The sequence below is a fragment of the Notothenia rossii genome (genome assembly GCF_949606895.1).
Source record: "Notothenia rossii genome assembly, chromosome: 9".
Taxonomy (NCBI): Eukaryota; Metazoa; Chordata; class Actinopteri; order Perciformes; family Nototheniidae; genus Notothenia; species Notothenia rossii.
Window position 1 is genome coordinate 17660528 of NC_136907.1, and position 24884 is coordinate 17685411.

General features: G+C 39.2%; 1 protein-coding gene across 5 annotated transcripts in view; it reads right to left on the reverse strand.

Moving 5' to 3' along the window:
* Positions 1-20497, reverse strand: part of acsl6 (acyl-CoA synthetase long chain family member 6) — a 33479-nt gene extending 12982 nt beyond the window's left edge. Inside the window, exons 1-11 of one of the 5 annotated variants that reach the window (XM_079651564.1) lie at positions 20479-20494; positions 20231-20379; positions 17840-17964; positions 7277-7497; positions 6463-6577; positions 5592-5656; positions 4315-4416; positions 3865-3964; positions 2977-3155; positions 1161-1193; positions 156-207 (exon numbers count right to left, since the gene is read on the reverse strand). In XM_079651564.1, the coding sequence (XP_079507690.1) occupies positions 156-207; positions 1161-1193; positions 2977-3155; positions 3865-3964; positions 4315-4416; positions 5592-5656; positions 6463-6577; positions 7277-7497; positions 17840-17885 (913 nt within the window). In that variant the 5' untranslated portion in view covers positions 17886-17964; positions 20231-20379; positions 20479-20494. Of the gene's footprint in view, positions 1-155; positions 208-1160; positions 1194-2976; positions 3156-3864; positions 3965-4314; positions 4417-5591; positions 5657-6462; positions 6578-7276; positions 7498-14730; positions 14922-17839; positions 17965-20230; positions 20380-20478 lie in introns of those variants that run through there. The other 4 variants (XM_079651566.1, XM_079651565.1, XM_079651568.1 and 1 more) reach the window with 4 other exon arrangements.
* Positions 20498-24884: the final 4387 nt, after the last annotated feature.

Here is a 24884-nt window from a genome sequence, read left to right on the forward strand (position 1 = left end):
GGAATACCCGCACCCCCCTATGTTTATTTGTATTGTTGTTGTTTTTTTATTATTGTATTGCATTGTTGAGGAACCTGTGATCTAAGTTCACATTACATAATTACACTATAGTTTTGTATGTTATAACAATAAGCCTTTAAAATTTGAAAGATTACCTGTGGTTCCACTGGTGAAACACACGATGGACAGGTCATCTGGCGCTGGTGGCTGAGGAGACAAAACGCTGTTGGTCAGACATGACATTTCATTCTAACATAACATCAAATGAACTTCTACTTCTTTCACCTTTAGAATAAATACCGTTCAATTTTTCACATTTTTGCACAAACTGTATTTATAGACCTCTGCTCTGGCCCCTTTCTCTTCCATCATACCAACAGTAGTATGTGCTGTGTTGCCAGAAACACTGTCAAAGCTGTTTCTTTAGTTAAATTAGTGTGCTCACTATTTAAAGTATGTCTCTCTGTGATGTTTAAACAGAGAGTAATACTTGCTAAGCTGGCTAATACCCAGTAGCAAGAGTCTTGGCTTAATTGTCCGTTGAGCCAGCAAAATGTAACTTACAATTTACATTACATGATTTAAATGTCTTACATGTTTTTATTTTGGTAATAACAGCGAGTCAACAGCATATTCTATTTATTTATAAGAGGATGTTGAAACTATTGCTATAATCACTGTACAGGCTCTAAAAAGCAATGTGTTGTAAACCAAGTTAAGGTTTTACACAAAGAATGGTGACTTATGTTTGTTTAAAGTCAAAACAATCTAAGAGTTTACGGCCTTGCTAGCGGCTTTGTAAGGCTTAGCTTAGGCTCAGCGGTGATTTGAGCTAAATGCTAATGCTCATAAATAAAATCCTAACAAGCTAGTGCGTCGAAGGTATGATGTCTAACGTGTTCACCAATCTTAATGTAGCATGTTAGCATGCTAACAAAGTCCTGATTTGCATTAAACACAGAGTACAATTCATCCTCTTGAGAACATTAATGTCTGTAGAAGACATTGTATTTAATTGATTAGTTGTTGAGATATTTCTGTTGGGAACAAAGAAATGTAAAACTGTCACAAAGCAACAGTGCTATAGCCATGCAAGTAGGATTTCTAAAATGCCATACAATTCATCTTTCTCTACAGTGGAATCTTTCATTTGTACTTACTATAGGTTTTCTGTGATGCTCTCTGCCCAAAGCCTGTAAGAAAAAAACAACAGGAAAAAAATAAACATTAAGAGTACACTTTTGATGCATACATGACATTAAAATATGCTATCAGCCGTTTCTTTAGGGTTACTTTATGGACCACATGTCGATGGAAAGCAAAATGCTCAGAAAGCTATCTCTTGAGACCCTCAGCTTTTTTCCTCTTACAGTAATACTGAATTCACTGTTGTTCAGCAGGATTGACAATAAGTGCCCTCATTTCTTTTAAGTCACCTGGTAAACCAGAAGAGCTAGGTGTCTACCACACTGGCACAGATAATTTAAAGTTAATCATCACAGAAAAATGATGGTTATGTATGCCAAGCTTCCTAAGAACTTAGTGGAATGTTATCATTGTTTATTTTATGAAAGCATGCCAAAGTGTTTTTCTTCGCTCACTCTTTGTCTATGTGATTGTTGGCAGGAAAGAAAAAAAGAAAATCATTTGCAGGTATTTTATGCTTGTCTTTGTGACTGCTGTTAGCTGTTTGCCTGCATATTTATCGTGATTGTGCTCTCCAAGCACTCACAGTTACAGGAATGAAAACAGCAGTCAAATTATTATAAATGAATCCACATAAGGCATAGTCGCATAACAACCCATGTCTATTGTTTTGTTACTGTTACGACCCCCTCCAATCCACTAGGGGTCTCTGCCTTTGTGTTCTGCTTGCTGGCTCTTGTTTGTGTTTCAGGTGATCGACCTGATGAGCCACACCTGGGCCGTCGACATAAAAGGCCAACACCAACCCATACTGCGCTCTCACTCTTCTGTTGGACATGGCCGCGTCTTTGTTTCTGCACATTTTCACACGTCCATGCACGCAATCATTACTGATAATAACTGACTTCCACATTTATTAGGTTTCTTTGAAGACCTTTGGTTTTTGTGGTATTGTAAATAAATATGCTTTTGTTACACTTCACTTGTCTGGTCTCCCATCTTTGTTGCAGCCTATGAGCCAGGCCGTAATAGTAACTTTTAGGAGTTGTTGTTTATGATACTGTGCATGTGAAATCCCCAGTTTTCAGATTCTGTAGAACGAGAGACTAACTGTAGAGATAAACAACCTTTTTTTGTATCTTATGCTGATCAAATCTCAACATCAGTTTGTTTTGACTGGCTGTTGAAGCTTGTGTGCCTTTGAGATTCTGGATTTTTACCAACAAAAAAAAAAAAAGCATTGCTTCATTATACCTTTATATTTCAGATTAAATACAGACCACACTCAAATCCGGCCTCTACGCACCCCCACTATGTTTTTAGGTAAAAATCTTCTCCATTTTAACCCTGATGTTTATGAGTTACTTCGGTTTTGCAACAGTCCCTGTAAATATAGAACACTTTACAATCAACACGTTTACCATTTTCTAGACAAGACATATAAATCCTAAAAAACGATTTAACCTTAAATGTGTTAATGTTTGTAGGACAACATTAAATGTCTATCTAAGTTTGCATTTACAAGTAAGTGTTTGCACAGATTTTGTTTGTTTGAAGCCTGTTCCGTGACGGACACAAAATGAGTGATGCCGATACATAATAATGACATATCTGAAGATTGAAGATAAAAATGACATATTGTGTTGTGCTTAAATGAAGCTAGAGTGCAGCAAACATATATATATATATATATATATATATATATATATATATATCAGATTAACACTAAAGGATGGAAAGTTGCATCAGAATATGCTAGGTTAAAACACTTAAATATCAGTCAATTGAAGGTACCATTAAACTGTGCTGGTCCTACTGTACGTGTCATACCTCGACCTCCTGCATGGCCTGCACGTGGACGCCGCAGCTCTTTCCGTGTTCAATGAGGGCGGAGTCAAATTCATCCATCAGGATGATTCTTCGCAGGCCCGGAGTCTCCTTACGCTCCACGTTTTCCAGAAGCACCTGAGCTTTATCTACTTTGTCACAGATGACCGTTGAGATGTCAGCTGAAATGACACAAGCACACAAGCGCACGTGCACCCTTGTGAGAATATCAGCGGAAAAATAAATAAAAAAGTAACAAACAAGAAAAAAAGACACAGATAAATGTGTGACCAGTTCAGCACAAATCCTGTATAAGAACTGTATGTAAGGTTAATAACTCAGCAGCCTGACTTGTCTGTTTTTGCAGTCTTCAGATCATTCCTTTTATTTATTTTTGAAACCATAATTCAGCAATGCAAAGACCTCTTCACACTGTACATTTTACATGTATATTGATATTCAATTTAATATTCCATCCCTTACACACTTAATGTATATATAATATCCTGCTTTTTATTTAGTTTACTGTACATTTGTATTTCAACATGTATATTTTGTAATGCTATTTTATTTCTATTTGAGATGTTTACATTTGTAATTGTTTATTTATAGTATTTTAATTTCTCTAATGTACAATGCCTTGTCTTGTTATGCCGCTGCAATGCAAACAATTCCCAAATGGGCATCAATAAAGTACTTATCTTATTAAGACTGTTTGTGATATCTAAAACTCAAAACTGAACAAGGCTAAAAGACAAGTTAAAGATCCTGTGTGTGTGTGTGTGTGTGTGTGTGTGTGTGTGTGTGTGTGTGTGTGTGTGTGTGTGTGTGTGTGTTAGCATAGCTGCCAGCTAGCCTTTGTATGAGTAGTTTTATTGTGTGTGTACTTACCCGTGTTAATGATGAACCGTATGGCGTCTGGGCCCAGTGTGTCATAAAGGGGAACCACCACCATGGAATAGGTATAGCATGCTAGCTCTGAGATGATCCACTAAAATCACACATAAACCGGGGTCAAAGGTCAGGAGTTAGAGTTCATTCACCTGTGAGATATCAGCAAAAAACTTTCACTTACTTATTTATGTGACATGTTTATAGTCTCAAAACCTTTTCAAGACAGAAGAGGCTAATTAGTAAAAAAACGATCTCCTCGGAAGATACTAACGGAAGTGTTTTTGAGTGTGTGTTTGTTTGGGTTAGCGGCTTGTGTGATTGAAACCATTTGTAAAATGGTTTCGGAACCAATAATTGACACAGTGAAGCAGAGAGATTGTGAGAATGCATTGAATGGATAGAGAGAGACAGAGACAGACAGATATCGAGACAAAAACTGAGAGTCACCTCTGGTCTGTTCTGGGCAAACACTCCTATAAACTGGTTTGGGTCAGGCTGGCAGCCCTGGTGCAGGAGGCCTGAACCCAGATACTCAGCGCGGGCCGTCACCTATAAAGAGCGAAGGCAGGAAATCTGCTGATTAGACCAAGTGGCACAAAACAAATGCTGAGCCTGTCTTTCAGTCTTCATGAACACTTTTTATAACTTCCTTCTGCTTTTCAATTGCTTGGGTAACAGGAATTCTCCCTAGCATTTGGGCATTGGTCTTTGTTTGGCTATATTTAGTAATCATGTTTCCAAATGAATGATTTTGTAAAAAAGGGAAATACATTTGGTTAGTATTCACCTCAGCATGGGGTTTATTTTATGTCATGCTCCAGCTAAAAAACACAATAACATTTCTGAAAAAATCTAATTCCTCAGTTATTGTGAAAGACAGGTTGTATGTTACTGTGCTAGGGCAACAAGATGCAAAACAAGAATGTGCCCGGGCATATTTTTTTCCAACCTAGACTTGTCTGACTTTTCCGGAAATTATAATGTAATGAGTTAACAGAAACACAACTTCCACCCACCACTACCTTTGTTAAGTCACATCAATACAACTGACGGTTGTGTAATTTAGGCTACTTCTCATATTGACTTTGGCATTGCTTTACTGGGAGGATTTCAAAATGAAACTCCCCTTAAAGCATTTCCAAATGTCCATGACATTCACTATTTCAGCCTTGTGTTTACTAGTATTTGCTTGAATCTAGTTTTGGTAAGAAGCCAATGTTTCATGACACTATTGTGAAGCCAGTGATTCAAGTTAATAATCTGATAAAATGACAGGTTTTAACTAGTTCTAATAACATCACTTACTTTCTATAAACCCACACTACAACATGTATTTAGGGTGGTTGGTACAGACTGCAGTTCTTCATTGGACCATCATGGTGGTGCTATGCTGAGTTGCTAGGCAGATTTGGTGCAACAAAGCCTCTGTGCTACTCAGGTTGCAAACTACACCAAGTGTCGAATTACATAGTTACTTAAATGGATGGATGGCCGGAGGATAGCTCATCAAATGTCATTACAAAGCTGATGATGATAGATAGGATTTTATAGAAAACGCTGTGGTTTTACCAATAGGAAAGACATTATGACTGCACATATAATTTAAAAACAGTAACCTAGAGCATATTCAGCTTAATTACCACTATAAAAAGGCATCCTGGAAATCTCTTTTTTTAATTTACCTCACTCCTCATTCCACCTGTCATTGTTCAAATTGCACCAACCTCTTTGTAGGATATCCATTTGTAAGGTTGGTTAGGGAGCCGCGAGCCTAAACAAGGTCCATCACCTGTTGAACACACAGTGAAATCAAAGGGGGGTCAGAATTATAAGGTTTATATGATGTTAACTTGTTTCTAAACAAAGCAATACATTTCAATAGGTATTACCAAACCACATAGCTACAAAACCCATGTTACTTATTGTTGGTGTGTGTGTTCACTCCCTAGTCAGACTGAAAAGGTATGATCGATCCTAAAGTCCTGAAGACAAACCATGTAGCCCTTGTATGGATAAACATACAGAAAACTATCAACAAAATCTGTAGCTTTTTCTGGCCTTATGAAGCTTAATTTGAGTATCAGTCTATTTTTGCCCACAACTTTATTGTTTTGGTTTACTTTCAATGCTCTCATGGTGTAGTTTTCACCCAAAAACGTTTAGAATGGCACTGTACTATACCTCCTAAACACCAAACAGCTGACAGTCATACTTTAGCAAATAGCTTGTGACCTCAGTGGAGAATATAGCCACTAAAAGGCCAGGACTGAAAAACTTAGTTTGTAGTAACGTGCTCTGTAAGCAAATGCTTTACTTATACTTCTGAGATGTGCTCTAGCTTAACCATTCAATTCATTCGGCCTCTATTTTACAACCTCAAATAGGAAGGAATATCCCTGCACTGGGAGTCAGTCACTTGGTCACTTGATACTCCCTGGTTGTGAGCCCTGGTGCTATTACCCTTAGCAACGATGGGCATCACCTTGGCAACCAGCAACCAGAGGATTCATTTTACCTCCAGCATCAGAGTCATGACTTTGGGTTTTATCACACAACACAGTTGAGTGCTTATTTCCCCCCTAACATCCTACACACCAGATATGTGGAGGCCTCTCTGGAAGACTTCGTACATGGTCCTGGCGTCGTCATGGTAATGAGTAAGCAGCTTGGAACTGTCACCCATCATGGACCTGCGACCTCCATTTTCATGCTGCCGTAACCAGAGAGAGAGAAACAAAGAGACAGTATGACCCCATAAATCTTCACAGCACACTGTCAAAACTAAAAGCTACATTTACCCAGGAAATCCCAAAAATATCTAATTCTTCATCATAGAGACCACGTTTACAAAACCCTAAAGGAGAGTAAGAAGAAAATAGTGTTCCTTGAACTCCGAACGATCTCTTTTGTCACCTCAGAAATCGGTGCAGACAAAGTTGCTTCATATAAATTCCTGTGTCTCATAAGTGTACTTTCGTTTCTCTCTGCCTGCATGTGTGTGCTTGTCAGACACACAAAGTCAGGTTACCAAGAAAAAAACACCTCACAGTCTAAAAACATTTCAAAGGAGTTTCTCATTTCCAACACATGCTGCCAGACACACCTGATAAAAATATAAATCACACTGTGTGTGTGTGTGTGTGTGTGTGTGTGTGGTGTGTGTGTGTGTGTGTGTGTGTGTGTGTGTGTGTGTGTGTGTGTGTGTGTGTGTGTGTCTACAATTTATAAAGCCAGGATGTTTATTTGAGAGCAAAAAAAGGATAGTAAGAGAACAAGAAGTGAGGTGCGAATGATCCACTTGCATGCAGATGAGTGTGAAACTTTCATGCATGTCATCAGCATTTGTGCATATGACCCTAATATACTTACTTATGCATGCATCTATGAATACATTTGTGCTCCATCTTACCGGCACCTCCTCAGACTGGTGCTGCAGGTTGCAGGGGGCCTTGATGGGGCGGGGTCTGGTAGCCAACCAGTAGGCCAGCACGGCGGTCAGAGCGCCGATGCCCACCAGCGTGGAGGTCGGCAGAGTGCTGAAGAACTGTCCCAGCTCGGCTATCTCCGGTATCCTCAGGCCGCTCATTATCTCCTGGGCCTGCATCTTCTCCATCAGGGTGGAACTCAGCTCTGCGGGACACAGGAAACTCTTTGACTTATCATTTCTGTAAACATTTAGCCACTTTTTGTGTTTATGTACAGTAGTAGCCATTTTACGAGAGTGACTCTGAATACTAACTTCAGACACTGGCAATCATATTTTATGTGTATTAAATACAATTGTAGTCTGATTAGACTATGTCTGAAATCAATAGTTGGTGGGATAATTAGACTTTCAATTATTGATTTTTATGCATCTTGGTATGATCTAAAAAAAAGATATTAAGCTAAATAAGGTGTGCCAGGGGAGGTATCCAAATAATGGCTTTGAGGTGTGTAAACCAAGGCTTTTGTCATTGTCTTTCCGTTTTCTGATTTCTGAATAATTTAAGGTTGGCAAGCTGAAAATATACATAACTATGACAGTTTTATCAGCCTCCAATATGTCTGACCTGCATATCTTTGCTACAGTAGTAAACTTTAACATGCAATAACGATAGTTTGTTGTCAGCATGTTTCATTGCGGAGGTCCAAAGAAGAGATATGTGATCCAGGTGCAAATTGACCTACCGATAGTTTTCTCAGGAGTGTTTTACTTTGAGCTTGTCTTGTCTAATAACAGTGTTTTATGCGTTTGACCTCCACGCTCATCCACCCTAATCCTGGGACCTTAAACACATCATTTACGCTTCAAAAGGGGTGAATGGGAGGCCTTCCCCCGCATTATTGCTCTTACTGTAAAAGCAGCTCAGAATACAGTAGCCTACAGCACTGAGAAGTGGTGGGACTAAAAAGCAGATAGAATACACACACACGACAGGCACAGTGCTCATCAAGGCTCAGCCACACACACACACACACACACACACACACACACACACACACACACACACACACACACACACACACACACACACACACACACACACACACACACACACACACACACACACACACACACACACACACACACACACACACACACACACACACACACACACGCATACACACACGCACACACATACACACACACACACAAACACACACACACGCATGCACACACACACATACACATACGCACACACACGTTGGGAGATGAATTATTCATCTGAGGGGGAGGCTGTCTGCAGAGCTGACTAGAGGGTTTCCTTCCCTCCCGTGGGAAATGAGTCAGAGACAGCCCCACCTGCCTGAACCAATGGCATTGAGGCACTGCTGCAGCTCACAGCCAATCAGAATCACTTCCTGTCTGCAATTACTCTCTCTCCATTGCAAACACATGCACAGAGCTGCAGCAACAACAGTGAGAATGATAGGTATAAATATGTGAGTCCTTGGGATATTGACTTCCTCATTTTCCTGTTATTTTGTGTAGACGTACTATTTTCAACACTTTACTGAAGGGAAGCTGCATCAGGTTGACCTGCAGTATGTTAAAAGCAAGTTTCATGAAGCCATGACTTTTAAAACCGACCAAAGATAATTTAAGACCAGCTTTAGAGAGTGGACTAAAACTCTGAAGGTGATGTTTAAATGGTGATTTTAACCAGGAGTACAGTACAGTCAAGGTCACCCTAAAGTAAAGTTTAATATCTTAAATTGTATTTTAAATTGTTAACCTTATTAAGTTGTATTTTTCCACCGCAAAACATGTTGATAGGAACCCCTTTTGTCTCTCATCTCATTTCTCCTCAGTGGTTATGCTGTCAGCCAATTCATGCCTTTAGCATAGCTTGATCTCTAAGTTTGGTTGAGGTTGCGCCTTTGTCTTTGACTTAAAGAGTTTCTTCCATTGGTCAGTGTACAGGAAACAGGCCTGTTCATTTTGGCTATGCATGCCTGCCAATATCATTTGTTTTTGAAAGACTGGATTCAAGAGTGTAGAATCCTAAAATGAATACAAATGAGAGCTCTCTACATTGGCAGAATTTAAACACTGGCTGAGAAATAATCAATCTTCTTTTTTTTTGCCAGCTTCAAATTTAAAATACTGGAATCAGAAATATAAAAGATCCTTAAAATGTTGATTCTAGAGTTCAACTCCCATAAGGTTGGCAAAGGCCTAATTCCCACAAGTGCAGTGGACATAACCACACTGAGTTTGAATAGAGTTAGAATTAAAAAATCCCCTCAGCCTCTGAAAACCCCTTAAAATCGCATGAGTAATTGTCACTTAATGTCTTCTATCGTAGGTATTGCACCTAATGACACATATATTTAAAAGACCAGGGATAAAGAAACACAGAAACATTTAAAATAAAACTCTAAATTAGAAAAGTAGCACCTCAAATTTGTAAGATATTTAACACTATTTGAAGTACTATGAAAAATAACTCTGCAAGGTGTGATGCATATAACACATTACGTGTGATTTCTTTGCACTGTGGCACATAGGACAACAAATCAACCTATGCTGTTTAGTGTTCGCATGAGGGTAGATTGAGACGCTAATTCATCGAAGGTGAACAAAACATCAGGCCACACCATAAAGAAATGTGCACCTCCTGTACAGAACTACAAGTACATGCCAGTGTAGTGTAAAGTGTATTTTCATGGATCAGAGTTGTGAAACACTTGTGAAACATTTTTAGGAATCAAATCAACACTGGTAAATATTGTAGATGTTATTTTCTGCCCGTGCTGTCAGTGGGTAGCATGTCATCAGTCACCTGTTAGTCATCTGTAAAAGATCACAGACACATGACACACATACAGTAATACAGCTCGTAATTTCCACTGATTCAAGTCAGAAGCACAGTGCCCTGAAGTGCTCTCTACAGTGAATTCCCTGATGCTGCTTTTCCCAAACTCTTTGGGCTCAAATCCTCTTAATTCACCGAGACTCAAGTTTCTGTTCAGACAGAAACTACAACCACAACATGACATGACCCTTTAGTGTGTGTGAAACTAGTAATGTGCCTTTTCTAACACCGCAGCACTCTGCTTCTCTTTCTTTTTTACTGCATTGATCTGATGTTTCCTCTTTTTCTGTTGTCCCCTCTCTTATTTGCAGTTCCAGTAATCTTGACATGGAATTAGAGCTGCTCAAGTGCTGGGAAATGTTGAGCACAATGTTAAAAAATAAAAACCACTTGATTATGTTTCTGAACTGAACAACACTTGTTTGGCATGTGTATGGGTGTAGAAGTATTCACAATGTCAAAGTTAATCGTGTGGTGAAATGTCCTCCTCTGTTTAGTACACAGACTGTCCCACCGTGCACAGCTGGAGCTAAACCACAACTAGACGTAATTACTGTAAAGGCATGAAGGTTTAGATTCAGGTGTTTGGAATGGACTGAAACATAATTTTAGCATTTAAAAAGTGATCTTAGAAATGTAAAACATGGATAACGAAGTTATTATATCAAAAACATGTTATTATTTGTTATTTCTTTAAAGGAATAGTTTCATATTTGTGAAAAATAAACATTCTCCTAAGAATTAAATATTGCATTCATTATTGATTTTCAAGTTTCATACAGCTTCCTGTCCTTTTGTTTTATAAACTGACATTTTTGTCCATAAATGAATTTTCGAATTGTAAAAAAAAAGCTGTTTACCAGATGGAAAGCCTGCCTAAATGGTTCAGTTTTAGTTTTGATGTATTTTTTATTTTAAATACATGTTTGTCTTCATCTAAATAAGCTTTTAGGTTATTGGCCTCCCTTGCATATTCTCTTTTAAAGTATATTTTCTTCTGTGAATGTTATTTTTATGCTCTGTTTATAATTTAAAGAAAAATATAGACCACGTTTCATATTCTAGAATAAATAGTTATCTATTCCATCTTTTTAGCGTCTTTGCCTCAAGCTTCACAAATTTAGATTGCATCGCTTTGTACAGAACAAGTAGATGTTTCGCTGTCATAGCCTCTGTTTCCCACTTTAAAGTATCAACATATCCTATATCTATTGTTCCATATTAGAGTACAGCTGATGTATCTGCGCACTTCTGACAGGAAGATCAATGACAAAGCACCAGCCAGGCAGGCAGCACAACACACACACGGACGAGATCCTTTCCATGTCGGTTTCGTGCCAACAGGACAAGAGCAGCTGAACCGTGTCATAACAAAACAAACAAACATCCATCATGTTTACTTCTTCTGGTCGAGAAACCTGTCCTACGAGTGTGGCCTTCTTAATGTGGACTCCAAAATATTGGATGTACTGACTGGAAATGAATGCATAGAATCTTTTAGATGAACACTTCAGGTGTGATTTTTAGGCTATTGTGACCAGTTGTACATTTCCCCGCCATGAGACTAATAAAGGTTTTCTGATTCTGAGGATTTCTGGGTCAACTCTGCAGAAACACCATTTACAAAAATGTCTGGCCACATGAGGATGTTATCTTTTTAGAGACAATGTCAAAGTAGTTACACCATTTTTGTATCTTTGTTCTGTTTTCCCACATTTTAAGAAAGGTCTCAGACAATAACTGCCACAGCACTGATGTTATTTGATAAGTTTGCTGATACTGACTTACCACAACAGGTTATTTACATATTTATATTCTTTGTTTGCTTGTTGGCCTGCATGCTTGGTTGATTTTGAAGCCAAAATATTCTGTACATGCACAACAACTATGCAAACTTTAAAAACAAGAGGGTTCCTAAGATGATGTTCATGTAACATACCTCACTGCATGTGTTTGGCACTGTATTAAATGTAGCAGCTTGGCTGCAGTGGGGACAGTGGTCTCAGTATTTGAAAAGAGAGGCATAAGAGGGGAAACATCAGTAAATAAAGACTAGCTCCACTCTCATTCCACTACACCACTGTGCATGGGATGTGGATTAAATCGACTTTACAGGAGTAAAAACTAATATTTTTGTTTAATTTTAAGACACAAACAACAAAAAAGAATCAGATTGTAGAGTAAGTCATTTTTGTATTGGAATTTGACTGAGGATATTTGTTGTAGTGTATTCTAGGAATCAAGTGTCCCGTTGATTCATCTTCCCTGGCTCTCCTGTTGTAACACACGTCTATGTTGGCCATCTCTGCAAGGCATTTGTGTGATTGCGAAACACATATTTTGGAAACATTTGCGAAACACATATTTTGGAAACATTTATAGGCTGGATGGACACATCAGGAAATGATCAAAATCTGCTGACTCCTGGCACCTGTTTGTGAAGAAACCAGTTTGAACTAGCAAGCATGCTAGCACTCAACATCCTCCTGTCCTTAAATAGCCCGACAACAGGAGACTCACCGCATGCCAGAAACCTAATTAGAGAATAGAATAGAATAGAATCGGAGGGGTGAAACCGTCTTTAACGGTCACACATGCAGAGCACACAGCACACACAGTGAAATGTGTTCTCTGCATTTAACCCATCCTAGTACCAGGAGTCTAGTACCAGGAGCAGTGGGCAGCTATTGTACAGCGCCCGGGGAGCAATTGGAGTGGGGGGGAAGGGGGTTGTCCGGTGCCTTGCTCAAGGGCACCACAGCCGGGCCCAAGAGGTGAACTGGGACCTCTCAAAGTAGCAGTCCACACTCCGTCTGTTCGGGGACTTGTACCAGCGACCCTACAGCTCACAGTCCAAGCCCCTGCTGACTGAGCCACTGCTGGACAATTGGCCTCCAGCAGAGGAGCAAACATCTTACTGTCATTGTTGCTCTCTATATTTATGATTTTTAGAAATAAATTAGAAATGTGTATCTTCCCCTTTGACATAGATTGTGTGCCTACATTTGCATGACTGTTAGATAAACAGCGTCATTTGCTTAGCTGTTAAAACCATCCCTTCTCTCCAGCCTATGTCTCAGTTTGGAGTCCAGCTTTCTGTCCTGTAGTGAAATAAATAACGCACCCCAGGGACACACATGTACATGCAAGCATTGGTCTTCATCCCTGTAGGATTCTGCAGAGTTTGTTGATTCAGCTGGTGCGACAGAAGAACAACAGGTCAGCGACAACAATGACCTTTATCAGATTGTGAACTCAAAGACTGTTTCATTTATGCAATCGCGCAATAAACCAAATTGGCCGTTTAGCTTCATCCATGAATGTGTAGGTAGGTTTGGTGTCTTGCTCAATTAAGAGGTACTGCCTTTAACTACAATGTATGAGTTTGAGGATCAGTGTGCACAAAAGGCATGGATTGCACTTGCAACATTTCAAACAAAAGGTTCAATAAAACCCTGGCCTTGACTGAAACATGAATTACATACACTTAGCAGCTGTATCCACTCACACAAGAGCTGAAAGTTGTAGTGGCAATATTTTTGGAAGGGAATTTAGCTGACTTCATCCATGGTACATTTCCACAAATGGGTCATCCTCTGAATAGTCGCCCACCCGAGGATCTGTGAATGGCTGGGGTCCCTTTATCAGTCCATTTGAACAACATGAGTAATATTGATCATGAGACCTCAGTTGCAACAGTCCCTAGTTTAATGCAGCAGCTCCAAAGCTATACTTTGATGTCCCCTGAACGCAATGACACAGTGTGCTCTTTCTCTGTTCTTTGGTGTTAGTGCTGCAGGGATGAGGGCTTGTGAATGGGCCAGCTAGACTTCCTGTGACCTCTGAAGCTTAAAGTCGAGGAAATGCAGCAGTGTGTTTTTAAGTCCCGCCTCATCGGCCCATCTGAGGCCCATCACCAATGATTAGAGTCCAGCGTGGGGAGATTACAGCCCATTAGCACAGAGGCAGTTGACCAGTAATAACCTCACTACCACACTCTATTTAAAGACATCCTGCAAGGCTTTCTCTTATTCTTGAAATGCTTATTTCATAGTATGCTCTGCCAGGGTTTGCATTAATTACATTTGCTTCAATGCATTTAATCTTTCTTGTTGCTTTTAAACAAATGCCTAATCATGCTTGCACATCACTTTCTCTCTTGCTCACTACCTTTTAACAGCTCGTTCTTATCTCTTTCTGCCATTCCTCAGCATGGACCACCCTCCCCCTCAAAACACAACTTCCTCCTGTTACAGTATGTTGGAGTAATACAGTGTACTTCCTGTGCACGCTAAACAACCGTTTCCTCTCCTGAATTGATATGCAACACATATGATCGCAACAATTATAGGAACATTTGGGAATGATACAAGCGGCAATGGAAAGGAGTACGATATATCAGGAAGGAATGATAAATATGAAATAGAAAATGCAGAACGTAAGTTTCAATAGACATCCAGAGCAAGCAAATGCAGAACATAACGAAATAAAGAAATACGGCAAAAGATCTACTGTATTGCAGAAGGGTTAAAGCAGCTGTGGTCAAGGCTGCGGCACTTACAAATGCGTCGGAGGCAGCCAGGCAGCCGGTGAGGCGTGATGTGGGTCTTTGTCTGCGTGTGTGTGTCTGCATGTGGTGTGTTAAGGGCCCTCGGGAAGATATCTCATCACCCTGTGAAAACTGGTAATTACCTTCCTATTGCTACTGGCCAGTTTAAGCTGAGGCAAGTAAGAGGAAGTCAGCTAGATGCGTGTTGGCCTAGTTTGGGCCTTGCTGGCCTCCGTATCACACCACCCTCAGCTCGGCAGACGCTGCACTCTCTCGACACACCCACTCACCCCTCCCTCCCTCCCTCCACCACTCTCTCTCTCTCTCTCTCTCTGCAACCCTCCCCCTACTTAATGCACAGCGCTGCTCCTATCCTTGAATAAACACACGCACATACTGGCATAGTGACACACAGTACATAGATACATGAGAAGGCTAGGCAAATAGACACTTCTGCTTACAGCTGATGCTTAAACGTTTAAACAAATTACACACAATGACATTCCTCCCACTTTGATTTTACTATCAAAGTGAGCACCAGCACCTGTGAGTCTCGACCTTGGGGGTTAGGGCCCCTTATGGGCTGTAAGACAATTGTTCTTCAGGGTAACAATCTAAAGTATGGGTGCAAGGCTAAGAAAAACATGTATTCCACTGTGCATATGCATCGATTTATGGGGATAGTCCAAGAGACGGGGAACTATTACGGGCTAACAGTTACATACACATATCACATATAGTTAAGAAATGTGCAACTGTTCTGGAAGAGGAATGAGCATGAGTTATATTTGGTGAATAAAATAGGTTTTTATGCTAAACCTGTCACTATTTGGAGCTTATATCTGAAAGGAGAAGGACGAGCAATACAATCCAATTATGGACAACATTGTACATTACTCAGAAGGGTGGTCCAAAATAAAACAACTACTTGTGCATGTGATAGGCAGACAGACTTAGTCTCAGCCATTACTGCCCAGCATCCCACAATATCTGGAAGAGGATGTATTGAATGCTGAAACAGCAATACACCACTCAGAGGGAAAGCTGCCATGAGGATCTGAGAGCACTAAAACTGGCTGATATTGATTTAATCAGGACTGAGACTTTAAAAGAGTGTATTTCTCAGACTAAATTCAGTACTTTGACATATGATTTTAAAAAAAAACACACACTTGCATAGCAGCTAAAGGAATGTGTCATGCTGTGATACATCTCACTATATTTCCCTCACAAGTGCACAATGACTGGCATCAGCAGGAAACACTCCACAATGATTCAGTCTAATTGTGCAGTTATGCAGTGTTTCTTTAATTTGCAGGTATTAGACATTTTCACAATCATTTTTGACACCCTCCCTCTGCTTGGGTACATTCTGGATACCATCCAAGAAGTTGTTTGAATTATAGAAAAGCAGCATTCAAAACGTATGGCTCACACAAGTCATTGTTCATTTGGTGGGTGTGGTATGTTAAGCAGAATAGCTTAAACACTAAAACACGATTGGTTGTGTTCTGCCAAAGGGTGGGACAACTCCACCGCCATCCTTTTAATCAAATATTGAGGTAGGAAAAAGAATAGGTTTACAAGCTGTGTGGGGCGGCACTAGATGCTGATTAAAATGAATTATTTATATTGAGGAGCAGCAGGATGTGCTGACAGGTTGAAGGTGTCATGAATCTACCCAAGAGCCCTTTTAGCCTCATAGAAGTGTTAATTTTTTTTAAACAAATCCAGGCTTTAATTCTGATTGGCTGCTTGTTAATTAAATAACACTCACTACAATCCTAACTGTTAAAGGTCGTAATTTAGCAACCATGCAGCTACTGTTGAAGAACTATACTATTTGGTGGAGGAATACATAATTACACCCAGGTCTATTTACACTTGAAATAGCCTTGTTGTAACCTTCCTCCACAATCCATTAAAAATAATCCTTCGCTGAGAATTTACTCTTTAGTGGCACATTACATACAAAGCAACAACACTAACGCTAGCGTGACTCTAATCTGCTCTGTAACACTGACAAACAAAGATCGAAAGAGATTATATCTGTTACACAAATCTCCATGCGCATATTAAAGACAACTAGAGGTCAACGAGCTTCTGTGAAACGTGTCGATGCCCCCAAACTCGCTGTGCGGACCGGGGTGGGGGTGGCGTCGGTCGGTTGGAGCCGAGCATGCTGAGCTCTCCAGTTTGCCGGTAGGCCGCAAGATTTCAGCACCCCTATCTCCTGGACAGCTCCGTCCAATCAGAACCGGTAAAATTGCAGCGCGTCATCCTTCCTCATCCTCTTCATCCTCCCTCCCTCCATCACTGACTGAGGCATGGCGGAGGACATCACACACACAAAACGCTGAGTTTCACAACCGGCTTTCAGGCAATCTGACATGTTAGTGTCTGATAAAAGCATGGGAGGTGGGGATTTGTTACAGCATCGTTTAGGTTGAAATCCTAGCTACACCAGGAGGTCGTGAAGCTGATCCCTAATTTTTTTATGACGTGTGTCCGGTTTCTACGCACAATGTCACACGACCTTAGCAGCTGGCCGGCCTCAAAATGCACACGTTTGATCCAATTTGGCTTACAATCAGGACAGCCCTGCATTTAATGGTTGGATTTTCAACGTGAAAAAACATTTCGACGTGGATGTTACATTTCTGAACAGCAGAATGAACCACATGCATTCAACCGCATGGCAGGCAGCCCCCCCCCCCCCCCCCCCCTCCCTGTAGGTAAAGCCAACCTGGGAGCATCCCTCCATGTTGAGCCAATAACCATTAAAGACAAATGTACGCACTGTGGTTGAAGGTAAACACTGATTAAACCGAGATATTAAACCTTCTTATCTAGTTTGGGTTTATACACGAGTAGTCTGAGAAAATGTCACCACCAGCGTCTTTCTGTGCAGCAAATCTGCAGCGAAATGACTGAACAGTCGACGAAGTGTGTTCTGCAAAAAAGGAAAAATACCACAACCCTGAATGAATTGAAAAAGCCGGCAGTGGATGACACACAATGCGCCTCAGCCCTTGCGAGGCAAGTGCATCGCTGATTATAAACCCCATCACAGCGATGCTACATCATAAAAATGAATAAAGAAATATATATCTAAACTCACCTAATATAATCCAGAGCGACCCAGAGACCAAAACGAATGCGAGCATCTCTTTCTCATCGAGTCAGCTGTCCCGGTGCAGGAGCGGCTCAAAACTGCAGCATCGACTGCAGCAAGTCGCCGACAATCTGGGAGATTAAGGAGGGGGTGAGGGGGGAGGGGGGGGGGGGGGGGTGAGCGACAATATATCTGAGACGGACCACAGTGGGGGAGCTGGTCGGGAGATGGCGAAGTCCAGCAGGTGTCTAATGTGTTTTGTGGAAGAAGAAAAAAACCCTGGCGTATTGTAGCATCCTTTTCCTCCTGCTGGATTTTCCTCCTTCACCTAGTTGGCTGCTGCGCAATGACAGCCTGCTGGAACATGAGCGCTGTGAGGTCGGATGGGAGATGCGATGGACGCCAAGGTTACAGGGGATGCAACGTCTATTCTGTATAAACAATACCGAGTTATATGTTTATATTGAGTGTAATTGTATCAGGGAAGTATGTTTGTTCCTTCCGAAAACTCATGCTATTTGGTCATATGAGTAGCCTATATATTTAAAAACTAAACTAAACTAAACGTCAAAAGTGTACATATGATGGTTATTAAATCACATATCTGAATATTTTCAGATGTTTTTATAACGTTGTGCAAATGGTTTCATATGAAAAAAAAATCGCTGTGTTATTTTGGTCCCTCCACATCACACCACCCTGGCTGCGCGTCCCTGCAGCTGAGCAGAGCTTTGACACAGAGTAACTTTGCATCAGGATCACGTGGTACAGTAAGACACTCCCAATGAACTAAAGTAACCTTGAGAACCGCCGACGGAGGGACAGAGGCGGTGAGTGATTGACAGCAGGGATGAGGAATTGAGAATAATTACAACAAATATAAAAAAATAATAAAAATAAATAGGTATAAATATTTTCAGATTTTTTGGGGTAATTTGTGCATTCTTAGGGGTAACATTTACATTAATTTTCCATTATCCAGAGGTGATGTGTGAATATTTAAGTGTTGACTGGGTGCTATGACTTTAAATTAAATACAATCTGACTTGGACTTCATTCATTTGAATAAAACCAACATTTGTATTTTAAATATTGAATAACTGTACATTTCAAAGTAAGTCACACCAGATCATCAAAGTCTCATGTCATGCAGCAACAAACCACTAGACTTGTTTAAAATATAAACCATTTGTTATAGTCAACATATACCTACAATCAAGGGGCGGACTGGCCATCGGGACGTTCAGGACGAATCCCAATGGGCCGGTACTGAAGTGGCGATGTGGGCCGGATAAGTCATCAGCACCAACTTCCTTTATTTTAGTTATGTCTTTATTTTTAAACCTTTTATGCTCTTAACCTTTTATTTTTATTTTGTATATTACCATATTTTATTCAATATGCTCCTTTAGATATCTTCTTATTTTATTATTTTATCCTTATAGCTTTGTGAAGCACCTTGAGATGACGTTGTCTTTAAAGTGTGCTATATAAATCAAATGTATTATTATTATAAATGTATTATTATTCTATTTTACATACGTGTTAAGTTTACTCATTCCTGCATTTTACTTTATGTTACTTGCACTATTTTATTTCTTTATTCATTTTTATGTTATAAGATATGTATGTTGCATTGTTGGAGGAGCCAGGAACTTAACATTTTATTTGCCAATAGCAGCAGTTTTTCATATAATAAAGCTATTGAATCTTTAAATCCAGTGGAGAATACATTTACCCAAGTATTAAACAAATAAATACAATTTAAGTTACTTTTACTCACTACTTTTGACTTCTACTGCATTTTATGAGCCGATATTGTACTTTTTACTCCACTACATTTATCTTTAGTTATTAGTTTCTTTACAAATTAAGATGTTTAGCTAAACATGAGATACAAATAATCAAAAATAGACCTTGACACTTAACTGGGTTAAAGATATAGCAGCATAACATTTATTTTAGTTCCATTATCACCAGCTGTAATACACCTTAATGCTTCAATGTACATACAGTAATTTATCAAATGGGCCATTGCGTATAACAAACACTCATTTTGGTACTTCAATGACAATACTTTTGTATTTTATTTAAGTAAGATTGTGAATGAAGGACTTTTATTTTTAACAGATTATTTTTAAAAATCAGTATTGCTACTTTTACTTAGTTGAAAGATCTAAGTACCTCTTCCAACACTGTTTAAATCTGACCTTACCGCACATGTCCAATTTTGATTGCAACAGCAGTCATAATCATCTACTATTTAAAGACAACAAATCACATGTACTGTACGGTGTCTTTGCTATTAATTAACTGAAACAAAACCCATATGTACAGGTGTCTCCAGTAATGGCTGACATGCTTACTGTCTTATTGTGCTGTTGTCTTGTGACTGACCTTATTAAATGGATCAGCGTCAGGACTTCTAATCTGTCACTCACAGTAGAGCCTCACGCCACCTTCCTCTTCTTCTTCTTCTTCTCTTTCTTCTCTGATCCCACTGCAGATAAAACCCACACACCAAAGGCCACAGAAGGATCTTAAACCTAAACAAATTAATATAATAGAGGGGAAATAATTCAATTACAAACACATAGTCATTTCTTATCTAAATGTAGTTTGTAGGCCTACATCTTAACAGTTACCTGTGAACGGCCAGCAGGAATCCAGGAGAGTGAATGTTGTTCAGGGGAGGCACTGTTTTTTTGTGTTTAATTATTTCGCAATGTGATCAAAGTTCACACAGAACAAACCCCTGCTTGGCATGTTAAATATAACACCAAAATGCAAACGCATCATGAGGTTTAGTTTTAAATAAAGGTCAAAATGCATGATAAACAGATGTTAATTTTCCCTTTTCTAACAGGATGGTAAATATTTTGATAGAATCAATTGTGGTTGAACTATCACTCTATGAATTGTACCATACACATCTAAGAGTCTAGCCTGGCAGCTCTGTAGTGCTATAGATAGGTGTGGTTTGAGCTACACCAATGTCAGCATGATAATATGCTAATGCTAAGCAGATACTCTTTTTTTTGCAGTATTTGTTAGCATGTTAGCAACCAAGGATTATTTTGCAGTGGACACAAAGAACAGGCAAGGCTGTGTCAACTAAATGAAATGTAATTAAATAAAAACAATATTGGGAAAATTGAATTCTTTACCTTATGATGGAGATTGGTTATCATGTATTACGATTTGTCCTCTGTGTGTTATAAATGTCCGTACAAATATCCATTACAATCCATTGGACAGTTATTAAGGAATTGAAGGCCAAACCAAAGTGGGTTTATATGTTTAGAGATGAGAAATGTTGAAGTCATTATAACTTTATTTATCGATAGCATTTCTAAAAAAAAGAGCAAACAGAGCATGAGTAAAGACTGATGTCAGAATACTGAAGCAATTACAAAACAACAGCAAATAAAACTTATGAGAGGGTTCGTAAGGGGTCTCTTAATAAGATTTTGTTTTCAAAGTGGACAAGTGTAATCATAAACTCATCCAAGAGGATACATTTTTTTTTAATAAGTGTTACGATTACTAATAAACTTCAAAATCAGTTTAAAGAACTGATGAAGGTAAAATATGATATTGGTATAGACTTGAACTATAGGAAATACTTCACCATCCAAACACTTTTAAACTATGCAATTCGGCATTAACATATTATAAATTACAAAACAATACTGTATACATTGTAGTAGAATGTGCATATCATAACTTTACCTTCTAATGTTTAGAAATCCTATTTTATTTTATATCTTTATAATGTTTTTTAAAAATATCTTTAGTGCACATTTTACTTAAACACCCTATGCTTATATCTTAATTTTGTAATTTTTCATCTATTTTATTATATATTTTTACGGCACAGTCTTACTTTATCTTTTGATGTTTATATAAACATTTTGTATGACTTTTTATTGAACTTTCTACATCTTTAATTCTAAAATAGAGCAACTGTAAAAAGGCTCTATTTCCCCTGGGATAAATAATATTCTGAATGGAAATATATACAATGTCGTATACGTGTCTGTCTGTCTCTGATTTCTTTATGACATATGTTTCACAACACTGTAGACAGGAAAGCAATCAGACCAATCACATTTCTTTGACCCGGTGACCTCTGAACACATACTGCCACACACAGGTTTTAATCAGTAACCGTTTTAATGTACCTCACATAACTAACCAGGGTCGGCTCTAGAACAAATCGAATGGAGGGGCAATCATTTACCAAGGGGGGGCACACACTGCCGTCAACAACCAACACACAAACACCAACGCAACTTCAATTTCAAAAAACATGCTGTAAAGTCTATTGTCTTTCACACACATTGCAGGGGTTTAGTGCTGTTTTATAGCGCACCTATGACTTGTGCTGTTTTTTTTTCTAAGTGTGGCCCTAATACTCCGTCGTATTAAATACATCAGAAATAAAAAATACAAATATAAAACACAGCCTGAGGTGTGCTCACTGCTGCTCTCTGATTGTTGTGTTGCTTGACCAATGACCCCCGACCTTTGTTTTGTTATCATTACGTGGCTGTGTGTTTAGATGAAAGCCCAGTGGCGATCTGTTCATCTGTTATACTGATTATACAGTAAAGCCATCGAAAATAATATGATATACAGTACAGTACAAGTACTTCTGGGTCTCTGTGTTTCATTCAAGCTCGGCTCTGTGTGTGTGGCACGAGCACATTTTGTGAGTGCGCGAGCGGTAACGTGGAATGTTGTTGTTAGCATCTGGTTAGCTGGCTATGCTAACGGATATAAAGAGCTGTTTCTACACCAAGGTGGAGGAGAGTCCTCTCCTGTCAGACTGAGAGGATCTTATAACGTCAGCTCAGTGAGGTAAAGGACTCTCTCAGTGTTTAGATAGTTAACTTTAGTTATCTCTGTGGGTCTCAAACGGTTTGGTCACCATTTATGTAAACAAGTATTTGCGAGGAACACCTTTATATGATCATTATAGTTATTAAAAAATAAGAGAATAAATGAAAAACGGGTATGAAATACTATAGGACAGTAACACAAGAATACAGTTTAAAAGGGGAGTTATTAGTAAAATATCCATAAATAAAAAGTAAATCTGTTTACAGTTCTGTTTGATATGGGTGTTGAGAGATGTATCCATAGATCTCTTCATTTTGCTCTCAAAGTGCACCAGATTGATGCATTTAACTTCAATATCTTAAAAATAATCTTCCCGGGGGAGCATGCCCCCAGACCCTCCTAGAGGAGGTTAGTTCCACCCCCACCTAAAACATGTTCACATGGATAGGATACTAAATACATTTGCACACTTTTTATATGGTGGCCTATGTCCATATGTTTCTGTTTTGGTGGCCTTGCATGTATGCACAAGTCACAGGTGCGCTATAAAATAGCACTACACCCCTGCAATGTGTGTGAAAGACAATAGACTTTACAGCATGTTTTTTGAAATTGAAGTTGCGTTGGTGTTTGTGTGTTGGTTGTTGACGGCAGTGTGTGCCCCCGCTTGGTAAATGATTGCCCCCCCATTCGATTTGTTCTAGAGCCGACCCTGAACCTCCTAGACAACACAGAGTTGAAGGACAGTAGAAGTGAGTGAGTGCAGTGAGAGTTGCCAAATAAATGTTGTACTTTGTATGATGACAATAAAAATATATTCTATTCTATTCTATAGAAGGGGGCAAAGGCAGAGATAATATCAAACTGAGATAAAACAGGCAGATTAAAAAAAAAGTGTCTGGGCCTGGGAGGCCAAAAAGTTCCCATTGTTTTGTCTTCCTTCCTTCAATGGTTCCTAAACCACTTTTACTGCCTATCTGTTATAGTGTCCCTCATTTAACTTAATTTCCCCCCGGTTTTATTCTCACATAAATCACCCTGAGCATAACCATTCATCTCTACTGTATATAAACTGTTCCAGGATGGTGCACAGTGTCTCTGTGTTGTGGCTCTAACAAGCAGTACTCCTACTGGACTAATGAGGGCGCTAAACTTAAACACCACTCTGGAAAACCCTGCATCAGCAGAGAGAGATGATGTCATTTGAGTGATTGGCCCGAGGGATATTTGTATAATTTATGGAAACTTCACATGTTAAAACTTGTCTGTAAATCTTAAGCAAATGATGATAAACTTATTGTTGTGATGTATTTTTTCCACTCCTTTGTTTACCTCTCCTTTGCCTGAAAAGCTGTGTCATGACCTCAGGTGGGTCACCGCTGGTGCTTTGCAAGTTATTCATATAGAGAATATTTTTAAGTGAGAATACAATAAGATTTCAAGGTTCCATTCGTGGACCGTTACTGTTTTCACTGTACACTAATGACTTGCCTAATGTATGTCGTGAGTTGAATGTGCAAATGTATGCCGATGATGCGGTCATCTTTGTACACAGGAAAAAGACTGAAATAATCACATCTGTCTCTCAAATGCATTGGACAAGGTTCAACACTGGCTGAACAACATTTGCTTACAGTTAAATGAAAAATAAACAGTATGCATGATGTTCAGTAAAAACGACTAGTCAAAATCGAATGATCCAAAGTATTCTTAAACGGAGCAGAATTAGAACTAGTCTCCCAGTTCAAGTATCTTGGAGTCATACTGGACTCGAACTTGACTTTTAAGAAACATATTAAGAAAGTATCCAATACCATTAAATTCAATTTGCAAAATTGTAAACAAATTAGATATTTCTTAACCGTCAATGCTGCAAAGTCATACACTGTATGATTCTATCCCACATTGAATACTGTTTGACTAACTGGTCGTTTCCTTGTGCCACAAACTTGAAACCTATAGAACAGCTGTACAAGAGAGCTATCAAGGTTTTTGACAGAAAGCCAAATTCATACCACCACTGTACCATCCTTGAAAAACACAATATCTTGAGTTTTGACAATTTTAAGTCTTTTAAAAGTATGTGTTTTTTTTAAAATAAATGTTTACATGGACTACCCCCCCTCCCTTAGGGGAATACATCCACAAAAAACACACTGGACGCTGCACTAGGTCAGAAACCAGAGGAGACTGTGAAGTCCACCCC